This window comes from Diceros bicornis, chromosome 13 (assembly GCF_020826845.1).
Source record: "Diceros bicornis minor isolate mBicDic1 chromosome 13, mDicBic1.mat.cur, whole genome shotgun sequence".
NCBI classification, from domain to species: domain Eukaryota; kingdom Metazoa; phylum Chordata; class Mammalia; order Perissodactyla; family Rhinocerotidae; genus Diceros; species Diceros bicornis.
Genome location: NC_080752.1, coordinates 5,505,566 through 5,530,407, shown reverse-complemented (window position 1 = coordinate 5,530,407; position 24,842 = coordinate 5,505,566). Strand labels below are relative to the sequence as shown.

At 52.4% G+C, this 24,842-nt stretch overlaps 1 protein-coding gene across 1 annotated transcript; it reads left to right on the top strand.

Annotated features, from left to right (window-relative positions):
- Nucleotides 1–108: 108 nt before the first annotated feature.
- P3H1 (prolyl 3-hydroxylase 1) lies at nt 109–18,178 on the top strand. Its single transcript, XM_058552112.1, has 15 exons — nt 109–588; nt 3,289–3,441; nt 4,632–4,821; nt 5,035–5,166; nt 6,286–6,425; nt 10,949–11,038; nt 11,369–11,421; nt 11,596–11,717; nt 13,335–13,462; nt 13,625–13,720; nt 14,154–14,304; nt 16,193–16,310; nt 16,770–16,845; nt 17,129–17,269; nt 17,696–18,178. The coding sequence occupies exons 1-15, from the start codon at nt 124–126 to the stop codon at nt 17,849–17,851; spliced, it is 2,211 nt and encodes a 736-aa protein (XP_058408095.1). The 5' UTR covers nt 109–123; the 3' UTR covers nt 17,852–18,178.
- Nucleotides 18,179–24,842: the final 6,664 nt, after the last annotated feature.

Genomic DNA, 24,842 nt, shown 5'->3' with positions numbered 1-24,842 from the left:
AGCCTCCTGGGCATGCGCCGCCGGGCCTGGGAGGCGGAGCTTCGCTCGGGGGCGGGGCTGCCGGGGGTGGTACTGCGGCCTCCGTGGCGGGCGGCGCACGGTCCCGTTAGGTCGGAGGAGGCAATGGCGGCGCGCGCGTTGAGGTTGCTGACCGCGCTGCTGGCCGTCGCCGCCGCCGCCTCCCGGGCGGAGGTGGAGTCCGAGGCGGGATGGGACATGGCGGCGCCTGATCTGCTCTTCGCCGACGGGACCGCGGCCTACGCGCGCGGGGACTGGGCCGGGGTGGTTCTGAGCATGGAGCGGGCGCTGCGCTCGCGGGCCGCCCTGCGCGCCCTCCGCCTGCGCTGCCGCACCCGCTGTGCCGCCGACCTGCCGTGGGAGCTGGACCCCGACGCGCCCCCGAGCCCGGCGCCGGCCGCGGGCGCCGCCGCCCTGCGCGACCTGCGCGTCTTCGGGGGCCTGCTGCGCCGCGCCGCCTGCCTGCGCCGCTGCCTCGGGCCGCCGGCCGCGCACGCGCTCAGCGAGGAGCTGGAGTTGGAGTTCCGCAAGCGGAGCCCCTACAACTACCTGCAGGTCGCCTACTTCAAGGTGCAGACCTGCCCGGGCTCGGGCGGCCGGGGGCCTTCTGGGCGTGGTGGCAGGCGACCCGGGGGAACTTGGGGGGTCAGGGAAGCGTCCGCGAAGAGGGAAGGTGGCCTCCTGGCCGGGGAGTTCTCCTCGGATCCAGGGAGAGCAGGGACGCTGCCGGGAGACCTGTCTCGCCTGGCTCTCATAGGGAGATTGGACCCCAAAGGTCCAGCCTGGGGGCTAAGGCACAGACCCAGCAATACTTGGCCTGTGTTCCCCGGGAGGCCCCCGAGAGCGGCAGCTTGGGTCTCTCATCCTGATTTCATTGTAAGTGTCCGAGAGAGAAGCTGGGACCTTTTACAATATCTTCCTTCCGGTTCGTGTTTCGGGGATACTTTTCTTGCTGCCCGAGCCCGAGCGCTGCAGCTCCCTTTCAGGACCTGAGGTTGCCACGTCGCCAGTAAGGGCTGTCTAGCGCCTCCCTGTGGGGGACCCTCAGGCCCTTCTGTCAGGTTTCCAAAGAAAATGGGTATTTTTAGGAATTCCAGAGTGCCTTAAGTCCCAGTGTATACATGGATTTGGAGTGCTCCTGGCTTGCGTGATGATGATGACAGCCAGCACAGACTTTCAGGCACCGTTTTAAGTACTTTGCGTTTGTTAATTCCTTTGCCCAGATTCTTGCAATATCTATCCTGTAAGGAAGGTGCTATTATTAGCCGCATTTTGTTGGGGGAAATAAAAGAAGGAGGAGCTATGCCGATTATCTATAATATCCATAGTTTAATAGACCTTCAAATCAGCCTAAAGAGAGACTAAGAAAATCTTGGGGACCTCAGATTTCCTCCTCTCCACAAGCATTTTGCTTACACAGTTCTGCTCCATTCCTCCTAGTTACTCAAATGAATACTGGACCTGAAACCAAAATAATTAGGCTGTGTCTTTGGTCATGTCACTTAATAGCACTTTTTAAAATTCTTTGACAAACATTTATTGAATACCTACTACATTCCAGTTCTTGTATAGGTAATTAAAATGCTTGACTTGATATGTTTTTGTTTTGTCTTGCTTTCCTGTTAAGACTCACTGTAGTAAGAACTGCTAAAAGAATATGTCACAGGTCTGTGGGGGCACAAAGGAAGGAGAATCTAGCTTTGTCTCACAGAAATTAGAAAGACTTGAAAGAAAGGATGACATTTGAAGCTGATCCTAAATACTGCTAGAGAAGAAGAAAGATGGCTGTTCCAGACAGAGTGAGGCAAGACTGGGAAGAAAATTCTGCAGGCCTCAGGAAGCCATCATCAGAATTGGGTTTCAGAATGTTAATTCTGGAAGCCACGAGGAATAAGCCTTGGAAGGAGAAAGTGGTGGCAGGGCGAACCATTAGGAGATGAATGTAGTTGTCCACATGAGAGAAGGAAATTCGGTGCCTCAGTGCTTAGGGAGTAAAGAAGGGCTGGGGCAGAGAGAGGAGGGAGGAGATGGGGGAGAACAGAGCAAGGCAACAGCAATGCCCAAAGATAGGGGAGAGAGAATAACTCCACAAAAGGGACAGACTTGAGAGAATTTCTGATTTTACCATTGAGGAAACTGAGGTACACAGATGAGGATTATTGACCTTGGGATACTAGCTATTTTAGCGTCACAGGCCAAGGCTGACTCCTTTTTTAGTGTGCACTTACTAGTACTGATGACCAGAAAAGAAAAAATATTTTCTAAGCGTATTACTAATATGCTAAGATTTACAGTTACTGAGCTAACATTGATTGAGCATTTAATATGCACCCGGCACCATGTGTGAGAAGCTGCATATACGTTGCCCCAGTTAACCTTCCCGATAATCCTGTGAGGTAGTGAGTGAGGGCTGTCTGCAGATGACAGATTAGGGAACTGAGTTTAGAGAGTAAACTTGAAGTAATTTGTCTAAAGCCCCAGCAAGTGAGTGGTTAAACCTAGATCTGTCACCGGTCTGTCTGACCCCAAAGCCCTGTAGTTAATCATTAGGTCATCAGTGATTGATTCTGGAGTCTACGTATGAACCTGTGTCACTTGGATGTTCTGGAGTCCATTGCTGTGGGCATTATCATCGTGGGTAGCACACTTTTTCTCCTCAGATTTCTTTATAGCTACTTGTTTTTACCTCGTGAGCCCTGGGCTTTGAGTCAGAAGATGCCTTGTGTGGATTTGGTATAGAACCTTAGGATTTTTCAGCCACCTACCTTTTCCTTGAATGTGTCAAAAACACTTATTTTATGGGGAAAAAAAGTATTTTCTAAGCAAATTCTTAGGTATGGTCTAATTGTTAACTGCTCTTTCTCCCCTACCCCTAAATCCTTGAAGCCTTAGGCTGTCTTCAGCTCAGTTGCTACATCTGAATCTTGAGAATGTGTTATTTGGGCAGTTAGTCTTCCACAGCCTTCCCCCTACAATAGGACCTTTGTTTTAAAATAGAAAGTTTACACCGATGAAGCATTACCTCCTGTAACTTGGGGACCCCTGAGCCTGATTTGAAAAATAGCTGAAAATCCGCCCAGGACCCTTGTGCTAATCTCTGGTGTGTAGTTCCTGTGGTAGGTGTGTTTTCTGGGGCTGGCAGGGGCTGGGGCACAATTTGAGTGGAAGGCTCAGGAAGGCTGGGATTTCCTGTTTACCGTGGACTGCGCATTTGGATACAAACCTTCAGGGTTTGGGTGTGAGAATTATGTTCTTGTGCTTCGTTCTTAGATAAACAAGTTGGAGAAAGCCGTAGCAGCGGCGCACACCTTCTTCGTGGGCAATCCCGAGCACATGGAGATGCGTCAGAACCTAGACTATTACCAAACCATGTCTGGGGTGAAGGAGGCTGACTTCAAGGATCTTGAGGCCAAACCCCATATGGTAAAAAACTTGATCCCTGTCTCTCTCTCTGTCTTTTTATCAAAGTGACATTGACTAGGGTTGTTTTCTGATTACAGAAGTAATATATGTTCATTGAACAACATTAGAAAAATGCAGATAAGTATAAAACAGAAAGTAATCATCTATAATACTATCACCTTAAGAAAACCAGTAGTTGATATTTTGGCCAGTTTTTTAAGTCTAATCTAATAAGTCTAATAGTCTAATAATATAATAATATTATAATATATATTATATGTATGTATATATATAATATAACAAGTCTAATAATCTAATAAGTCTATCTAATTTTTTAACCTAATTTGGTGTCATATTATATATGTATTTTTCATCATCCTTTTTGAACTAACATTATATCATGAGCCTTTTCTCATATCTTTAAATTTTCTTTGAAAACACAACTTTTAATGGCTGCATGATAGTCCATCTTATGCATAGATCATATTAATTTACTTTTGGTCATGTAGGTTTTTGCTTTGCACTACAATAAGTGGCACAGTGTTCCTCAGTGTTCTTATTCTATTTGTTCAGCAGGAAAAGTCTGTTCCGTAAGAGATATTGTCTGTGATAATATAGCATTTTTGTAAAGAGTGTATGTTCTCTTAAATGTTAATAGTTTAGAAATAGAGATATCAGAAACAATGTCAGAATGACTTTTAAAAGTAAATTGTGTGCATCTGTTACATTATACAACTATACACAGTTTTGCGGGGTTTTTTTTAGTGATTTTGTGACAAATGAAAATAGTTATTGTCCACGAGAGGGGGCTGTGTCTCACAGATAGCAAAACCGAAGTCTGTAATCAGTGGCAGCAGCCCCCATTACCCCTGACTGCTGCAAAGATTGCTCTCATCGCCACAGACCACATTCTGACACTTAAGAGTTACATTTTTTTATTAAGCTTTTATTTTGAGAACTTTTAGCCCTACAGAAAAGTGCAAGAAAATTACAATGAGCTCCCATACATCTTTCATCTAGATTGAGTTAAATGTTTTTAAATTTCAAAAGAAACAAGTAAAGACCATTGACAAAAGGCCTTCGTTATGTAGCAGCCGCCCTTTCCATCCACAGCCTGACACCAGTAGGATATGAGGATGCCTGTGAAGGTAGCCATCGGCGAGGAGAGGGTTGTCTCTGGCCTGTGTTTGAGTACCCCTTCCTCCCAGTAGCACGAGTTCCGACTGGGAGTGCGACTCTACTCAGAGGAGCAGCCGCAGGACGCTGTGCCCCACCTAGAGGCAGCCCTGCAAGAGTACTTCGTGGCCGATGAGGAGTGCCGGGCTCTCTGCGAAGGGCCCTATGACTACGACGGCTATAACTACCTCGACTACAATGCAGACCTCTTCCAGGCCATTACAGGTGCGCGCTCGGAGCCCAGCCCTCACCAGGCCTGCCTGGGCTCTGAGGGCAATATCGTGATAATACAGACGCAGCTCTTCAGCCTCATTCCCAAATTTCTTAAATCTGGGAATCTGACTGAAAATTGCTTCCACTTGAATTTGTTCGTCTTAACCAGACTTTGAATCTTGAAGACTGACCTTATGCGTAGTCCCTCTCCTTGATTCCTTTCAGATCATTACATCCAGGTCCTCAGCTGTAAGCAGAGCTGTGTCACCGAGCTTGCTTCCCACCCAAGTCGAGAGAAGCCCTTTGAAGACTTCCTCCCATCGCATTATAATTATCTGCAGTTTGCCTACTATAACAGTAAGGCCTGCTTTCCTCTTTCTCGGCTGCTTTTAACTAAGAAGCCAAAAGCAAGGTAGGCAGGATTATGGCCACTGGGCTTCTTCAACACATTTGGCTTCTCTCTGTGGCTCTGGGAGGCACCATGCCGGTGATCCCTGGGGGCCTTGTCACAAGCCACTGCCCTGGAAGCTGGTACCAGCAGCCCAAAAAGCTGGGAGAAGGAGACTCTAGGACCTCTCTCTCTTGTCCTTTCTATAACATTTGTAATCTAATTTTGCATCTGAATTAAGTTATAGCAAAGGCAAGGGTACTACCATTTCAACCAGTTCACAGCACATTTCCCAGCCCTCCTCCCTAGCACAGCACTGATGCTCTTAGGGGTTGCGGTGGGGCTGCTGTCAGTATCCTAAAAGCAACAGGTCTGCAGGCCTTTACTGCGTTCCTGCTGTGTGCTAAGCGTTACAGCATGTTCAAGAATATATGGTGTTGGGGCCGGCCCGGTGGCGCAAGCAGTTAAGTGCGCGCGTGCTCCGCTGCGGCGGCTCAGGGTTCGCCGGTTCGGACCCCAGGCGCGCACTGATACACCGCTTGGCTAAGCCATGCTGTGGCGGCGTCCCATGTAAAGTGGAGGAAGATGGGCATGGATGTTAGCCCAGGGCCCGTCTTCCTCAGCAAAAAAAAAGAGGAGGATTGGCAGATGTTTGCACAGGGCTGATCTCCTCACACACAAAAAAAAAGAATATATGGTGTATATAATTGAGTTGAGGAGACTGACACATATCAACAAGAACTGTTATGCCAAAGAGGCAATCTGCTATTGTAATCTTCCCCCGTCTTCTGAAAATCCATAGGGGGAAAAAAGGTAGGAAGACAGGGGAATATTCCTGAAATTGGTCTAATGATTGGGAATGTTGAGGCCAGTGTTTGAATTATCTGAGGACCCTGCATACCGTAAAATCAGTTATATATTCTATGTGTATTCTATAACTTCTCCCCCAAATCAGACAGTCCTGTTATGTAGCTGGTGCCATCCTATTGTGTCATCATTTCCTGAGCTGTGCTGAGACTGTACACTAGTGGTTCCTGGTACCCAAGATTAGACCCTTTCTTCTCAGCCATTTTTTTTGCCCTTTGCAGTTGGGAATTATTCACAGGCTATTGAATGTGCCAAGACCTATCTCCTCTTCTTCCCCAACGACGAGGTGATGAACCAGAATCTGGCCTACTATACAGCCATGCTTGGAGAAGAACAAGCCACGTCCATTGGCCCCCGTGAGGTGAGAGACTTCCATTAGTTAGGGCAGCTGCGAGCTGAACCCAGAGGGCAGAGAGTGGGGTAGAGGAAGGAGAGCCAGCCCTGCTTGGGTATGGTGGGGACAGGGTGCGTGGGGTGTGCGTGCACAGACCGCTTCCCCCTCAGAGAACAAGGGAGCACAGGAAGCTTGGGGAACACATGGGAGCCATAATCAGCATGATCTGGGCCCAGACGTCTGTGAGCTGGCAAAGAAAAACAGGACTGCACAGCAGCCATGTTCTTTCTCTTTTTTGGTGCCCCTACTTTGAGACTTGACACCATTTGACCAAAATCTGTCATTTTTTTACTTCATGCTAAATTTTTTTTTTAACTCACCTGTTTTCTGTCTCTGTTTTCCTCCCTATCTCCTCTTCTTTCTGCCATTGTCTGATCTCTCCCTCTTTCAGCATTATTCCCATCTGATTCCAAAACAAGGAGAAAAGTCTATCAAATACAAAGACTAAAATGAAATGCACTGAAATGTTAACAATGGTTATTTCTGGGTGGTGGAATTATGGGTGATTTTTGTATTTTGCTCATTCATATTTTCTAAATTCCCTGCAGTGAATGGGTATTATTTTTGTAATTAAAAACGTGAAAAGTTCTCTGTTTTTTTTTTTAATTTTTTTATTTATTTTTTCCCCCAAAGCCCCAGTAGATAGTTGTATGTCATAGCTGCACTTCCTTCTAGTTGCTGTATGTGGGACGCGGCCTCAGCATGGCCGGAGAAGCGGTGCATCAGTGCGCGCCCGGGATCCGAACCCCGGGCCGCCAGCAGCAGAGCGCGCGCACTTAACCGCTAAGCCACGGGGCCGGCCCGAAAGTTCTCTGTTTTTAACATAATGAGATTTGAGCCTTGATATTTGTACGTAAGCCTTGCACAGACCCTAGACCCTCTCCTTCTTGAGCCCAGAACCATGAGGTGGATTTGAAGTCACTAGTCTGGGCTGAAGTGCTGGCTCCTGCACTTACTAGCCGTGTGACCTTTGGCACGTCGGGTGGGATCTTAGGCATGCTCCATTGCCCCTCTGAGTCTCGGTTTCTCCTTCTATAAAATGGGACTGTGGTTCTTGCTCTGTCTTCAACACAGGATGAGTGTGAGGGTCAAATGAGGTCTTGAGCCAACAGGCGCAGTACGAGTATGTACAAAGTGTTGTGTGCACAGGTAGCATTGCGGGAGTCTTGCTGATGGTACACAGGTAGCAGGTGGCCAGTTTTCTCGCCTCTGACCTCAGCCACTTCCTGAAACGGGGTGGCTTATCACTGTGGCCCTCAGTCACTTGTGTCCTGCTGGCCTTTCCCAAACTCCACCTACATTTTGTATAAAAATGGCTGTAACTTTAGACTAGTTTTTCATTTTGTCAAAGGAAAAAATGGTAAATAGCTACAGTTACTCTAGAGGCCACTCAGTTGTTTATGCAACAAATATATTAGACAAAGGTAGGGGGTGAGAAAACAGGCACACCCCTGCACTGTTGGGGTACTGCAAATCGCACTGTTCATTTAACCAGCAATTCAACTGCCAGGATTCACCTCGCAGCTGTACCACACAGGATGCAAAGGTGCACGTGCACAGATGTGCATCGGAACACCACTGCTAAAAGCAAAAAAACTAGAAACAAGCTAAATGCCATCAATTTGGGGACTAGTTAAATAAATTATGGTACATGCATTCAATGACATACAAGACAACTCTTATATTGCATGAGTAGATTACTGTGCACCAATATGAAATTAGCTCCATGATCCAATTTTAGGTAAAGAAAAAAAGAAGATAGAGAACTGTAATTATATTATATCCTATTTATGTTTTTGTAAGACATATATATTTTTAAAATTTTAAACTTTCTGGACAGATTGATAAGAAACTTAATAGGGATTACCCCTGAGGCGTGGGCCTACAGGTCAGGGGTGTGGAGGGAGGCCTGACTGTTTCTATTTATGTTTGTCTCTCTGGGGATTTTTTTTAGCTATATATGATTACTTTCATGTCCTTTTGAATGCTATCCAAAACGTACCTTAGAGATATATAATCCAAAGTTTATAGAACACTATAGAGAATGTAATAGTAGACATGCGTGCAGGCTGTCGTGGAAGCAGGGGGACGTCATCAACTGACTGCCTGCAGAGTCAGGGAAGGCTTTGCAAGGGGAAGTGGTGTTGGCATTTGGTTTTAAAAGCCCTCAGTAGGTGAATGAGGCAGGGAAGGGCCTTTTAGACAGAGAACAGCATGTGCAAACAACCTGGACAATTGTCACATATAAATGGAAGGTGGTACTGGGGAGTTACAGGAGATGAGGCCTGGGAGGGTCAGATTTTGAAGGGTCTTAAGTGCCATGCCACAACCTGAGACTGTATTTCATGAGGCAGACGGTGGCAAGTCCTCGAAGAGTTTAAGCAGTAGCCTGACAAGATGTGATGGGGCAGGGCTCAGAAAGGGAAGCAACGGGAAGCCGGAGAGCAGTTGGAGGCGATTGTGGTGGTGCAGAGGAGAGCCTCCGAGGCCTGAGGGAGGCAGTGTTGAGAAGAGGGGCACTCACGAGGTGGAGGGAGGAGGCGGAGTCGGCAGAGTGTGGGGTGTTCCCACTCTTCCCTCCTCTCCATATCCACTGAGGCACCACATTCCCCAAGTGGGAGACGCATGCAGGGTGCTGTCCACACACCCAGGAACACACAGCTGGAGCAGGTGCTTTCCTCACGGTCTTCCGGCCTGCCTGGCCCCACCCGAGGTGGCTCATGTTCCCTCTGTTCTCTGGGAGAAGTGGGCAGATGATGTGGCAGTAGCAGACTTCTCATTCGGTTGTTACTGTTGAAAAGAACCACCCTTCAAATGTGTGTGGCATTTTATAGCTTACAAAATTCTTTCATAGCTTTTATTTCATTTAATGCTCATAACAACCCGGTGAGGTGGCACCACCAGCCTACCCTGAAGGAAAAACCGAGGCTCTTCCTTCCTAGCTCTGGAATCCCCCATAGAAATAATCCTTCTCTCACCGTCCCTCCTCAGTGGAGACCGGTTACCTTGTATTTGTCCTCTGTGGCCGCTAGATGGTGACCATCTGGATTTGAGATGGCACTTCTCCTGGTCTCTTTGTCTTGCTGGGTTAAGACCTTTTCTTTTCCCCACTTAGGGTCATATTAGTGAGTCTGGGGCAGAAAGGGAAAATAAGCCCATGTGGTGAATCTACTCTTTCTAACTAGAACTCCCGTTCTAGAAAGAAAGTAACAAACGTTTGTTGAGCCCTGTCCACAGCCAAGCGCTGCACTATGTTTACACCCATCATCTCATCTAATCATAAACAGCTGCCCTGTGAGGTGGGCACCATTCTACCCATGTTAGAAATGAGGACGTTTAGGCTTCAGGAGATGAGGTAACTTTCCCAGTGGCTTATGGTGGGAGCAGTGGTGATGGAATCTCTGTTTTCCTGCCTTTTCCTTGTGGCAGCACAGTTCCTGACACAGAGCTGATGCTCAGCAAATCAGTGTTGAATGAATAAACGGAGGAAGTGGGATTTGCTCCCTAGTAGCCTCATAGAGCAGTGGAAAGGGTTCAGTGAGGAACCGTACCTAGCTGGGTGTCTAGCACTTGGTGAAGGAAGCCAATCATTTAAACTCCTTAGGAGAAAATGTCCATCTTCCTCTCAGGTAAATATAATAGATGATATAGGATTCATTGATGCCTTTAGCATTTTCTTAACTGCCCTCATCTTTTATTTCAACTGATGATGTCTTCTTTTTCTTTTCCTTCCTTCTGCTGCTTGGAGACTAGCAGGGCACCTAGGGAAAGATGTGACCCCGGAAGGTACTTAGTTTCCCTGCCCTGGGTAAGCCCTACCTGTGAGCACATGTAGGGAGGGCCAGGTGCCCTCTTGCTGCAGCTGCCCACCTTCAGGGAGGGACATAGACCATTCAGAGTCTGAGGGGAGGGAGGTGGCGTAGTAAAAAGCACATGGGCTTTAGGATAGGAAAGACCTGGGTTTGAATGTAGGTCCCTGCTCTACCATTTCCTATAGTGTCACCTTAAATTAGTCACATATCCCTTCTGCACCTCAGTGTCCTCGTCTGTAAAATAAAGATAATAGTATCAACCTCAGAGGTGGCTGTAAAGATTAAATGAGTAACACACGAGTTGCCTCGATTTCCTTCCTGAGTATTGAACTCCTGCAGAAGTCGAGAAGGAATTTTCCTTCTTTGAAGAATATTTCCACATCTCCTGAGAATCATCAGATTTTCTGTCTCAGAGATTTCCGGCAGGGGCAGGAAGGGGGCTTTTTCCCTTCAAGGGAACCCTGGCTATGCCACCCTCAGAGGTACTGCTTGTGCCAGGCGAGAGTGACCTCAAGCACAGAAGTGAGACTTTTGTCCCAGACTGGGGAATGGACACGGTAGTGCTAGTGGGAGGGGAAGCCTCAGGTCACACTGGAGCAGCAGTGGGAATGCCAGGGGCACCCCGAGAGTTAGCGGACGGGCTGAGCTCCAGGGCCTTCCCTCCACTTGTTTCCTCAGAGTGCACGGGAGCACCGCCAGCGAAGCCTGCTGGAGAAGGAGCTGCTTTTCTTCGCTTATGATGTCTTTGGAATTCCCTTTGTTGATCCGGTGAGCCAGAGTGCAGGAGCTGGGGAGGGAGGGAGTGAGGAGGGCAAGGGATGGGGCTGAGTGGTGCACTGTGTGACTCTGGGGAAAAAACTCTTAGGGGTTGAGCCAAACATGGGGCTATGAAGCCTGTGGACAAGAGACAGGGGAAGATAAAAGGGAATTCTGGGCAGCTGGCTCCAGGTGACTTAGGTTCAGCAGCCTCTCACTTCATCTCCTGAGAGGAGGCAGCTGGTAAGGGGGATTCTCCTGTAGGCCCTAGTCTGTGCATCGAAACCTGGAAGATTAAGTAGGTCAGCCTACAGTGTTCATTTTTTTCTGATCTGCTTTTAGGATTCATGGACTCCTGAAGAGGTGATTCCCAAGAGACTGCAAGAGAAACAGAAGTGAGGACCTTGAAGAAACTGCATGATTGGATCAGTCTGATGAAGCACTTGAGGCTTCCTGAGCCCAGGCAGATGTGAACTCCTGGCAAGGGGTGGGCAGGTCCAGTCTGGGCAGTTGGGGTGGGAGGCAGGGCCAGCCCCAGAATACAGTCCTCAGGGTGGCTGTGCTCACAGGTCAGAACGGGAAACAGCCGTCCGTATCTCCCAGGAGATTGGAAACCTTATGAAGGAGATTGAGACTCTTGTGGAAGAGAAGACCAAGGAGTCGCTGGATGTGAGCAGGCTGACCCGGGAAGGTAAGAAGACAGAGCTCAGGGCCCGTCTGCAGCTGTCGTGGAGGCAGCAAGGCGGGTCATCCCCACGTCAGCTGGGCAGCACCCCCCCCCAGCAGTGCCAAGCTCACCATGGGCCAGCCTCGGGGCCTGAGCCAGCACGGGGCAGGGCTTAGCCTCGCCTCAATGTCCTTCCTAACTTGCCACCAGGACTCCCACCTGGAAAGAGCACTGAGAGTTGGCCTTTGGTTAAAAAATAAGACCCCTGTGTCACAGTAACACTAGTTTAGTTCACTTCAGTAAGTATTTATAGGACAAAACTCATCCTGTCTCCCTACTGCGAAACTGTTTTCTCCCAACTGCCATCATTCATCCTGTTACCAACCCCACAATCTTGGGGTCTCCTTTGGTCCTCCTCCCCTCCAATCTGCCGGGGAGGCCTCCCATTATGACTCTGCTCTGTTTCTCGTCTCTCTGCCCAACCCCTTTCTTATCCTCCTGTTGGCACTCAGCTTTCCTCTTCCAGTCTGTCCTTGCCTCTTCCCACATGGGGCTGGACCTGTCTTCCAGCCACAGGGACTCTGACGCCATCCTCCTGCCTGCCCCTTCAACTGTGTTCCGCTCTTCCCCCATTTGTACTTCTCTTCACCCACACTGGGCTGCTCCTGTGCCTTGAGCCTTGAGCCTCTCTCTGCCCACGAGTCGTTGTTCGTGCCTGTCCCTCCTCCTAACACACTTCCCATCCTCTCTGCCCAGGAGGCATCAGATATACCCTACAAAGCCTTGCTTAGTCTCCCGGCCCATTAGGGTCCCCTCCGTCTTTCTGCCGAGCTTCCAGGGCAGTTCGCTTCTCCTCACAAGGTCTGCCTTGTGATAGTTGTTTGCATAATTGTTGGAACAGGTGCTGGGGCTGGCCCCGTGGCTTAGCGGTTGAGTGTGCGCGCTCCGCTGCTGGCGGCCTGGGTTCAGATCCCGGGCGTGCACCGATGCACCACTTGTCCGGCCATGCTGAGGCCACGTCCCACATACAGCAACTAGAAGGATGTGCAACTGTGACATACAACTATCTACTGGGACTCTAGGGGGGAAAAAATAAATAAATAATTATAAACAAAACGAATTGAAATTTTTAAAAAATAAATAAATAAATAAATAAAATGATGAGGAGGATGATATGATGGTAGCTAAACTTTTGAGCATTCACTGTGTGCCAAGTCTTTCACTTGCCTTGTTGTTCTTTACGTCAAACAGGCATCAAACTTAGGAGGTAGATGCCATTTTCCAGGTGAGAATATTAAAACTCAGGGAGGTTAAGTAACTTGCCAGGGTCACACAGCTGTGAAGTGGAGGATCCAGGAGTCAAACCCAGTTCTTTCTGATTCTGGAGCTCATGTGTTAGGATGTCTTCTCAGTGATAACGTGAAGGCCCGAGAGCCAGCAGCTGTTTGGGAGTGGAGCTCAGACTAGGCCTTGCATCTCCTGTCTTTCAGCTCCAAGTGCTGTCCTCTGGACCACCCCACCTTTGGGAGCATCCGCATGGGAGATTCCTCTGGTGAACAGGAAACAGTTGGAACTTCTGTTCCTTACGGGGAAGCAGTATCTGATGGAGAGTGTCTGGACAGGCTTGTCATTGCTTTGCAGGTGGCCCCCTGCTCTATGATGGCATCAGTCTCACCATGAACTCCAAAGTCTTGAATGGCTCCCAGCGGGTGGTGATGGACGGCGTCATCTCTGACGACGAGTGCCAGGAGCTGCAGCAACTGACCAACGTAAGGGAAACCAGTGGCCCACCTTCTCTCTGGGCCCGGCCTCTCCTCCTGTGTGCCTCTTCGGTGCTGAGGTTTGCTCGCTCTCTGCTGTGAGCACTTGACCACCTCTCCTCAGGCCCTCAGCTGCCCTGACTAACTCCGCCTGCTTTTTGGGCCTCGTAGGCAGCAGCAACTTCAGGAGATGGCTACCGGGGTCAAACCTCCCCACACACCCCTAACGAGAAGTTCTATGGTGTCACTGTCTTCAAAGCCCTCAAGGTAGAGTCAGTACTTGGTGTTCTAGAGTGTGGAGAAGGGGGAGGACTTGGGAATGGTGGAGGAAAGGTAAGAGGTGTGCCTGTCGACATTCCAGCTGCCTCGGAGGGAGGATAGATTCAGTTGACCAAGGTTAACCTTTGAATCCTGGCTATTAGACCAGGTATAATAATATGAGGCAAGCAAGACAAGACTGGTACCCAAAGCTGTGAGGGTGCTTTCTGAAGAATGGCTGTACTTCTGAGCAGGATGCACAAATGATTCATCAAGAGAAGTATGAAGGGAGGGGAAAGCGTCATCTGGGAGGGTGTTGTGTGCGGTAAGCAGAGAGACTGCACCTTCGGCAGGTGGATGAGGAGCGGGCCTGGTGCCTCGGTGGCCTCTGTTGGCCCACAGAGGAGCATTGAGGGTGTGCTGACCACTGGTCTCTTTGCAGCTGGGGCAGGAAGGGAAAGTCCCTCTGCAGAGCGCCCAGCTGTACTACAACGTGACGGAGAAGGTGCGGCGCGTCATGGAGTCCTACTTCCGCCTGGACACCCCCCTCTACTTCTCCTACTCCCACCTGGTGTGCCGCACCGCCATCGAAGGTGAGGTGCCAGGCGGATGCTGAGGACATGGGGACAGGATACGGTCCCTGTCATCCTCATTGGGGAACCAACATAAACAAATGTTTAAGTCGCAACTCAGTGCGATGGGTGCAGTGGAGGAGGTTACAGCCAGTCTCCCCGGGGAGTCAGGAGGGCTTCTCAGAGGAGGTGATGACTGTGCGCGGGACGAATGAGGGGACGTTCCAGCCAAAGAGAAGAGCCTGTGCTCAGGTGTGGAGGCACCGAGAGACCGGAGCTCAGGGAGTCACCGTTTCGGGGGTCAGGCTGAAGGAGGCGTTCAGATAAGGCTGGTGCAGTCTTCAGAAGCCGAGTGAGCAAGAGCTACAGTCAAGAGTTTGTTATTATCCTGTAGGCCAGTGGTTCTCAACAAGGGTATTGCATGTACAGGAGTCTTGAGGTCAGTCATGAGCTATGTTGCAGGTTCTCTGTCACTGATTGTTAAATGCTGGATTTGTCAGAAATGTACGTATTTTACAAGTCAGAGCACTTTCTTTTTTTTTTTAGATTTTTATTTATTTATTTATTTTCCCCCAAAGCCCCAGTGGATAGTTGTATGTCATAGCTGCACATCCTTCTAGTTGCTGTATACGGGATGCGGGCTCAGCATGGCCAGAGAAGCGGTGCGTCGGTGTGTGCCCGGGATCCGAACCCGGGCTGCCAGCAGCGGAGCGCGCGCACCCAACTGCTAAGCCACAGGGCCGGCCCTTACAAGTCAGAGCACTTTCGAGGCTATTCCTCATTCACTCTCCCTCTCACACTCCCTTTTTGCTTTCCTGAGGGAGGGAAACAGCTAGTGCTCCAGGAATCACGTGGCCCACAGCCAGCGGCTCTGTCATGTCATGGCCTTCAGAGGGTCCCTGGTGCTGATGGCTGGCAGAGATTAGGGGGCTTTACTCTCCCTCAGAGTGTTTGGAGTTCTGTCAGAACGTGGGCCTGCCCAAAGGAAGAGGTCAGAGCACAACTGTAGGAGTCCAGGCGCCTCACAGGTGGAGGCGCCCTGGGGCGTGGGCGGTGGGAGGCCAGGAGGAGGCAAGCAGTGAAAGGCTGAGTGAGGCCTTGTTTTCACAAGGTTAGTTTTGCTACTCTGTGATAAGAGACTTGGAGACTTGGAGAGCGTGGATCAGAGGAAGGAACGCTGGTCAGCAGTGGCCTTGGTAGGCAAAGATGGAGGCCTCAACTCAGCAAGTGGCAGTGAGAGGAGAGAGAAGAGAAGACACGAGGGAGATGTAGGAGGTGGCAGGACAGGGCCTGGTCACGACTGGGCCAGCGGGGACAGATAGGAGGATCCACCATGACTTGACGGTGCCGCCAGCCTGCACAAGGCGTGCAGGTTTGTGCAGAGGGATGATGCGCCCGGTGCCGTGAACGCGGTCTGTCTGCCATCCTGCAGTCAGCGCTGTCTGTCCTCTTTGCTGACCATCATCCTGCATGGTTTCTCCAGCCACCCTGCTGAACTTAACTCCTTGCCTTTGCTCTTCTCTGCTCCCCTCGGGCTGGCCCCACCTTATCTCCCACTGGAGGATTGAGTCTCACTGCACCTGCATCCTGCTGACCTGACTCCTCGTTTTCACTTCTCTGGGGATTCCTATTTTGTCAATTCTAACCAGAAAGCCAGGGTTATGCCATTCAGCCCAGGATCTGCCCTTGGTTAGAGCCCCACAGCCCTGCTTGCTGCACCTGCTCACCCCACCAAGAACCTTTCGAGGTGGCCTGCAGATTTATTCTGACCCTAGGCTGCTGGCTTAGCCAGAAACCCCCTCGTTCATTGACATTCCCGTAGACCCAGATGCATTTCAGGAGGCACCCACCACGTGCTGCAATGTCTCCTGAGGTGCCCCAGTGCTAACATGTGTTACCTTGGCCCCAGAGGCACAGGCTGAGAGGAAGGACAGTAGCCACCCAGTCCATGTGGACAACTGCATCCTGAATGCTGAGGCCCTCGTGTGCATCAAGGAGCCCCCCGCCTACACCTTCCGGGACTACAGGTGCCAGCTCTCCCTCTGAGGCCCCCAAGTGCCCTGTGCCTTGCCCTCTCCTGCAACACACACACACACACACACACACACACACACACACACACACAGGTTTGGGACCAACTGTTCCCAAAGTTCAGTCTCTTGACCCCAGATCCTCTGAACAGGAAGTTGGACAATAAGGGAGTCTTTGCAGTGTAGTGTGATGAGTAGGATAGTGAAAGGTGGACGTGGTACAGAAGTACCCCAGAGGAGGGCGTGGTAGATTCTCTAGGACGAGAATGGGGCAGTGGGAAGGTTGGGAGTTGTGTTTGTGAGGCTTCAGAGAAGGTTCTAGAAGGCTTTCTTCCTATGAAAGGCCCCCCTCCAGCTGCTGGTTGAGAGCACTTGGAGATGCAGGCACTGGTGCTGTGGGGTCTCTGGGGAGCAGGAGGAGGACATCTGTATCGAGATGCTCTCTGCCTTTCCCAGTGCCATCCTTTACTTAAATGGAGACTTCGATGGAGGAAAATTTTATTTCACTGAACTCGATGCCAAGACTGTGACGGTGAGTGCGCCTTTGTCCCTGTCCCTGGGAGACAGAAACCCTCAAAGTGTAGTGGGCAGAACGGCCAGCTGGTCTTCCCAGTGGCCAGCGCTCCCCTCCCCAGTCCAGGGGGCTTTGCAACATGTCAGTTACCTCTCTGACTGGTCACCTTTTCTCTTAACTCTGGTATTTGGGAAGCCAGGCTGGGGAACCACCCTCAGTCCTGGACCCTGATGACCCCACATCTCTTCTGAAGGCAAGTTCCAGTCTCTGTCCTGTGTACCCCCACTTTTGTCCCCTTTAGGCAGAGGTGCAGCCCCAGTGCGGAAGGGCTGTGGGTTTCTCTTCAGGGACTGAAAACCCGCACGGAGTGAAGGCCGTCACCAGAGGGCAGCGCTGTGCCATCGCCCTGTGGTTCACCTTGGATGCTCGGCACAGTGAGCGGGTGAGAGCCGTTGGTGCTGCCGTGATCTGTTCCTGGCTGGGCCCTGGTTCTGTTTCCTCCTTCCCCAAATCCCGTTCCTAAGGGCTGAGACAGGAAAGGAGCGCTGGGCTCGGGAGTCCAGAGAGACTCCTTACTCCAGCGCTGTGTCACCGTGGCCACGCTGCCTCTTCCTCCCTGGCCCTTCTTCCTTACTTATAGAAGGGGCTCCAGGTGGGGAGGCCAAGATGGGCAACGATCCTGGCTCTTGGTCCCTCATTGGGCACCACCTCAGCTGTCCCTTCCCAGAGAGTAGGACCCGCTGGGAAGGAGCTGAGCTCGGAGGCCATTGAGGAAGAGCCTTCTTCTTCTCCAGGGGGGTAGCTCCTGAGAGATGGTGAGTACCTGCTCCAGAGGCCTCTCTGAGTAGGCAGGGGTTTGTCCTTGCAGGACAGGGTGCAGGCAGATGACCTGGTGAAGATGCTCTTTAGCCCAGAAGAGATGGACCTTCCCCAGGAGCAACCCCAGGAAGCCCAGGAGAGCCCCCCCAAACCTGCAGAGAGGTCTCTCTCCAGCAGTGAGTTGGGGCACAAGGATGAGCTCTGAAGCGTCCAGCTCACACATGGATGGGTGATCAGACCCACCATGCGGAACTCTGTCCTGCGCCCTGGACTGGCCGGCCCTGGGAGCCAAGGAGCAGTGGGGAACACGTCTGCTGCCAGCCAAGGAGCCCTGCTCACAGCCATCCGCAGGGTGCTACTGCTGTTGGAGTGGACATGGCAGGACGGCCCTCTCTCCTCTGGACCTGGCTGAGGGCTCAGGACACAGGCCCAGAGCCACCCCCAGGGGCCAGCACAGGCAGCTGCGTGACAGCAATACAGTATTTAAGTGTCTGTGTAGAAAACCAAAGAATAAATGATTTGTGTTTTTGTACTCAGTGGTTTGTTCAGAGCGGGGAAATGTGCCATCTGCTCCAGAGGTTTCGCTGGCTAGAAATTGCTCTGGGCAGCGTGGTGTGAGGAGGCCTGGCTCAGTACTCAGCTCAGCCACTTCCTGTGCAGCGCAGGCCAGACGCTTAACCTCAGGGACCTCGGGGCTGTCATCTGTATAATGGGGATCATAATCCTCACTCTGCCCACCTCTGGGCAGTTGTGTGGCCCAGACACGATATCAGATGTGACGGCACTTTGTAACCTGGAACGCTCTGGATGAATGGTGGAGATTATCGCTAATCCCCCTCTGGCAGCTAGCAGCCAGTCAGCAGTGCTCTGGCATACTGCCCTCGTGTCAGCCACATGCATCCCGCACCGCCATCTGGCCTCAGAATCCCCGCAGCTCAGGGCCTCCGTGTGTTGGACAACACACGCCTCTCGGAGACGGAGAAAGAGCAGAACTGGAGAGTCAGCTCCTCTGGCCACAAGCCTGTCTCCCTCCTGGGCTTGAGATGCTGTTGGCTGGTGAGTTTGGGCAGCTGCAGTCTGAGTGCTCATTTAGTCAATCAGCCCATGTTTATTTACTGAGCACCAGCTAAGTGCCTGGTGCTGGGAACGCGGTAGCACACAAAACAAGTCCCAGCCCTCATGGAGCTTCCATTTCAGTGGAAAAGACAGGTAACAAACACGTAGATGTGCGGGTATGGGTGTGTGATCCTCTGAGGTAGAAAAGAGCACGTTAGGGTGGAACGGGAAGAGGCCAGTGTGGTGACAGTGGGCCTGGAGAGCAGCCGGTGAGATCAGTCTCGGGGCCTCGTCGGCCTCTGTCAGCACTTGGGCTTTGACTCAGTGAGACAGGAACCCTTGGAGGGTTTTGGGCAGAGGAGTGACGGCATCCCACTTAGGTGGTTTTTTTGTTTTGTTTTGTTTTTGTGAGGAAGATCAGCCCTGAGCTAACATCCATGCCAATCCTCTTTGCTGAGGAAGACCGGCTCTGAGCTACCATCTATTGCCAATCCTCCTCCTTTTTTCCCCCAAAGCCCCAGTAGATAGTTGTATGTCATAGCTGCACATCCTTCTAGTTGCTGTATGTGGGACGCGGCCTCAGCATGGCCGGAGCAGCGTCGGCGCGCGCCCGGGATCCGAACCCGGGCCGCCAGCAGCGGAGCGCACGCACTTAACCACTAAGCCGCGGGGCCGGCCCACCCACTTAGGTTTTAAACACCTCAGTGAAGACTGTGCAGGATGGGCTGTGGGGCAGGAATGGAGACAGCAGAGCAGAGTGGAGGCTGCGGAGTAGCCACAGAGAGAGATGAAGGTGGTGCAGGTCAGGGTGTTGGCAGTGAAGGCAGCAAGAAAGGTCAGGTTCTGGATCTATTTTTGAAGTAGAGCCAACAGGAGTTGCTGATGGATTTGATGGTATAAGAAAAAGGAGCATCAAGAAGGAGTCTAGTCTGAGCAGTTGGAAAAATGGAGCTGCCCTTTCCTATGACAGAGAAGCCTGCAGGAGGGATGGTGATGTGGAAGCCAGGAGTTTGGATTTGCACGTGTTACGCTTAAGTTTGAGGAGCCCATTAGGTCTCCAAGTAGAAATCTCAGACAGTCGGGTATGTGTGTCCGGAGTTTGGGAGAGGTGGGGGTAGGAGCCATAACTTGGGGAGTCTTCATGGGCATGTGGATGGTGTTCAAAGCCAGGACACAGGTGAGTGTAGACAGAAGAGTCAGAAGACTGAATCTGGCTGGAGGTGACGGGGGCAGGAGGACAGTGGGATCCAGCAGAGACCAGGATCAGTCGTGAGCAGGGGAACGTGAGAGGGCTGGTGTCCTGGAGTCAATGAGAGCCTTTCCTGAAGGAAGGAAGGGTGTCAAATGCTGCTGAGAGGTGGAGCGAGATGAGAACTGCGAATCCACTTTTGGGTTTGGCGACATGGAGATCAGGGAGAACTTTAGCAAGAGACGTTTTGGTGAGATGATGTGGACGAAAGATGGGCTGGAGTGAGTCCAAGAGAGAAGGAGAGGAGAGTAAGTAGTGATGGCAGGTACAGACAAGTCTTCTAGGAGTTTGGCTCCACATGGGGGCAGAAAGATGAGCTGGGGGGAGATGTGAGTGCAGGAACGGCAACAGCACCACGTGTGAGTATGTTCGAGGGAATGATCTCAGAGGAACGGTCACTACTTCAGTCATTGGTGATCCCGGGTCCTGTCTGGGTGACCCGCTCGCCGCATGGAGAGACGACCACATTAATGGAAAGAGCATTCATAAAAAAATAAAAATAAAAATAAAGGGCCAGCCCCGTGGCTTAGCGATTAAGTGCGCGCGCTCCGCTACTGGCGGCCCGGGTTTGGATCCCGGGCGCGCACCGACGCACCGCTTCTCCGGCCATGCTGAGGCCGCGTCCCACATACAGCAACTAGAAGGATGTGCAGCTATGACATACAACTATCTACTGGGGCTTTGGGGGAAAAAAATAAATAAATAAGAAAGAGCATTCACCCACGTGCTGTGCTGGACGAGACTCTCTCTTCCATCTCTTGGAGCTAGGTGACCTCCGAATGTGTTTCCTCACCAGTAATGTGGCTCACAGTCCTTACCTCCCAGGATGGTGGAGAGTATTAACGAGGGGGTGCTCATAACATGCCTGACACGATGCTTAGCACATAGTAGATGCTCAGCATTACAGAAAACTAATCAGCCTGATTCTGGTCTTCCAGAAGTTTCCACATCAAGGCAGATGACCTTACCATTTCAACATATGCTAACCACATGGAGACAGCAGACTGTCTCAGCCAAGCTCATGAAAGGCCAGATGTTTTCACAGCAACAGGACTGGGATAAGTGCCTGTAATTAGGGTGGACGAGTCGTCCCGGAAGCAAGAGGAGGTAACGGGGTCCAGGCTGAGATGTGGCTGTGACTGTTCGGTCCATGTTGGTAATGTATGCGCAAGGACATGTGAGCCGTGAGGAAAGTTTGCTTGAGATGAAGGGAGAGCACCCATGGGAGCATTAGAGCATGTGGGAGGCAACTCGGCAAACATGGGAAGATGTGGATGTGGAAGACCCTGGTCTCTGGCACCCCAGGCAGCTGGAGAGCGCTCAGCAGGGCACCAAGAGAGCCTGTGTGCAGGTTGTTGGGGAGGAGGACAGGGCACCCACAGATGGTCACGTGCGCTGCACAGGCGCCCCCGCCCTGTGTTAGGCTTGGGACACAAAAATGAGGCTGGTGGTAGGGCCTTGAGATGCTTCCAGGCCTCGGGAAGGAGGCAAACAGGGCACCGAGTGCCGTGAAAGGAAATAGGCAGAGAGCATTACAAGATCCCAGATCAGGGCGCTCAGGCCGCCTGGGCAGGCAAGATAGTCGGGTGGCCATGTGCTGGCTGCACTGCTTGCTAGCTATGTGGCCTGAGCCAAGTCCTCTCCCGTCAGAGCCTGTGGTTCCGCAGGAAAGTCAGACTCAGGTAGGGGCGTGAGAGCAGCACCACCTTCTAGGCCTGCCAGGTGGTGGCTGCAGAGAATGTGCTGGGCGGCAACCAGCTGAGTCAGACCCTCCTAACTGGCTGTGGGAGAGGACCGGGGAAAGGGCTCCAGAGTTTCGTTCACTTCATCCCCATACCAGTCAGTCAGTCCACAATCAGCACACCTCCTGAGCGCCTGCTCCCCGCCAGGCACCGCCAGGCAGGAAGGGCAGTGGGTCCTTGGCCACAGGTAGTCCACCCACACCCAGGGTGAGAGAGCACAAGGAGGAGACCCGCCAAGTGAGAGTCTTTCTGGAATAGAGCTTTCATTAGCCACATTTCTTCAGGCGTATTATGTTTTCCAAGAGCACTTCTCACCCATTGTTTGATGCTTGTAAACTCCCTCGTGAACCAGACAGGGTAAGTGGTATTACCCCTGTTTTTTAGTTGAGGAACCAGGCCTAGAGAAGCTAAGAGACTTGCCAAATGTCACACAGCTTTTCAGTGGCAGAGGTGGAGCTAGAACCCTGAGCTTCTTGTAATGTATGTGACTGCTCTGGTTACACTGTGAAGTGTAACACCCCGGGGCAGTTTCTAGTTAGCTCCTAATGGAGGCTGGGGTGGGACCCTGAGCCTTCCTGCTCTCCCCCACCGTGCCCTGGGCTGCAGGGGGGCCACAGGGTGGGGGGAGCCCTGGGTGGAGAAGCCCCACGTTAGGGAACTCCATTCCAGGAGCAGATCTGAGCCCAAAAGATTTGGAACATTGGGAAGGGAAGGCCCTCAGGGTAGGAGAGGATATTTTGGTGGAACAGAGTCAAAACCTCAAATAACAGAAGGTTATAAACAAGAGCTTCAGAGGGAGATGGGAGCGTTGTTCTGGATCACGAAGTGGCCTTGGGTGCCCAGTGTGAGGGAGGGCTCTGGCGATGCCCAGGATGGAGGAGCGTGCAGGCCTCCTGATGTCCAAGTCCTCAGAGCCTTTGGTACTGGGGACAGCTGTGCAAGCCAATCGGCTCCCTTCCCCTCTTGGGCTCTCAGCTTCCTCAGGAGTCAGTGGAGGGGTTGCAGCCTGTGGTCTCCAGGGCCTGTGGCTCTGACACTTCCTGTGAGGATCCCGAGGCTCAGAGCTCAGAGACCTGACTCAGGTGCTCTTCAGACCAGAACGACCCCCGGGTCTTCCTTACCAAGAGGGCCTCTGCAGCAGGCAGGAGAAGGGGCCAAGGCCCAGCTTGTTGGGAGAGCCAGCCTGGTCTTTGGGGAGCAACCTGGCCCGGCGGCTGCCAAGTGCAGGCATCCCGCCCTCCCTCGGATGATGATCAGTTCCATCAACCCTCAGGCCCGCATGAGCAGACGCCCCGTTCAGAGGTGAGGACGCAGGCTCTACAGCCAGCTCGGGTGTCAGTCACCTCTAGTGAGCACATTATGACTGCCCCACCCCTCCCAGTCCTGAGAAAGTCGGGGGTGTGGAGCGATCGTGGCGCTGACGCCGCACAGATCTGACGGGAAGGCCTCCCCGCTTCCTAGCTGGGGTGAGTTACCTCTCAGCCTGGGCTCCTCATCTGTGAAAGGACTGCCCACTGTGAGGCACCGTGAGCATTAGGTCAACCCACAGAAAGGCTGCTCACTGCCTCCCCAGGAGTCTCCCCTCCCCACCCTGGGCTCCCACAATGGCCTCTGCTCCCGTGGGGCATACTGTCTTGTCATAGTCTGTGGTAGAAGAATCTGAATTCAGGACCGACTTCTCTAGAACTGTTCTAGGCCTCACTTGCTTTTTAGGCCTGCGGGCTGCCCCGGGAAGCAGGTGTTTGTGTACACAGATCCCTGTGGCCCTGGCCCTCCCAGCGCAGAGGTCCGCAGGGGGCCCAATGTTCAGAACTGCAGGTCAAACAGCGCCCGGCCCTGACCCTTCAGAGGGCGGACTGCTCCCCCAGCTCCCAGCCGGCCAGCCGGAGCTGCAGGCCACACCAGGGGCCCACGCCTTGGGTGGGCACACAGGGCAGCCATTGTCTGCGCAGTGCCTGGCACCCTCTCGTTTGCATAGCCACGTGAAGAATGCGAGAGAGCAGGCTGGGGACGTATCCCTGCAGAGGGGGCCAGGCTGTGGGGAGGAAGCAGGCCGGGGTTGCAGCAGGACCCTGCCTTCCCCCAGTGCAGCCCAGGAAAGGCGGGTGGGCCACTGGGGATGGAGGGGGTGGCTGAGGGGCTGGCGGGAGTGGGAGCAGGGTTGTGACATTCCCCCCACACCCACGCCCAGCAGATCCCATGGGGCTGAACTGAACGTGAGGGGATTGCTAATAAGGTCGAGGAGAGTTAAACATTCCCCTGCTCCAGAGGGCTGAGCTAGGATGGGGGGTGGCATTAGAAGGGCAGCCTGAACCCCAGGAATGTGCAGAAGCCGCGGCTCCCCCCCAGGCTGTTCTGGAGCTAGGGGCCAGGGCCTGGTGCCTCAGGCCCCAGCAGGAGCTGCTAAGCCAGCCAGCAAGGGGATTAGCCGGGCTGAGCAGTCTGCCTTCCTTCAGGCTGAGGCCAGAGGGTCAGTGCCGTGTCCCACCTCCCTGCCAGGCTCCTTGCTGGCTGGCTGCCAGCTGTGTCCAGCTGTAATGGGGTCCCTCTTCTGCCCCTCTCAAATCTCAAACAGACCGCACAGTGCATATTCCCTGGTCTGGCCTCCTCTCTTTTTGACACACATGGCCCCCAGGTACCCAGGACCTCCTCTCCCTAACACCCCCTCCCCAGCCTAGTCTCTTTGTATCCGGCCTCAGATGCCCCCCGCCAAAAAGTTCTCCCTGATGTCTAACTCTAGTGTTACCTGCTACAAACTGGAATTCCATTTCTTTTCTGTCCGACAGTCAGAAGACAGAAAAACCCAAGGGTCAGATCAGCCATGCAAAGACAAAGTCCTTCGTCTCAGGGCTGGTGCTTGGGTAGGAATTAGGAGAATTTTAGGGCCCTTGCATCAGGTTCCTAAAGGGGTTTCCCTGGGCAGAAAGGTTCTGAGGGCAAGCGGGGTCACTCCTCCCAGCCCCTCCCTTCTCTATCCTTGGAGGGTGGGGGCCGGGCAGGGCACCCACCTGGGCCACGGCCCCGCCTCCCACCCCCAGGGGGCTGGGCATGAGCTCTGCTGGGGACCCTGCCCTGGCTTAGGCGGCCCTGCCCTGGCTTAGGCGGCCGCTGTGGGCGGGCTCTGGCCTTTCCAGCCCCTGGGCCTCCCC

Coding starts and splice junctions, on each gene's coding strand:
- P3H1 (XM_058552112.1), top strand. CDS start 124: ATGGCGGCGCGCGCGTTGAGGTTGCTGACCGCGCTGCTGGCCGTCGCC. Junction 4,822..5,034: donor CCTCTTCCAGGCCATTACAG/GTGCGCGCTCGG, acceptor GATTCCTTTCAG/ATCATTACATCCAGGTCCTC. Junction 17,270..17,695: donor ATGCTCGGCACAGTGAGCGG/GTGAGAGCCGTT, acceptor TTGTCCTTGCAG/GACAGGGTGCAGGCAGATGA.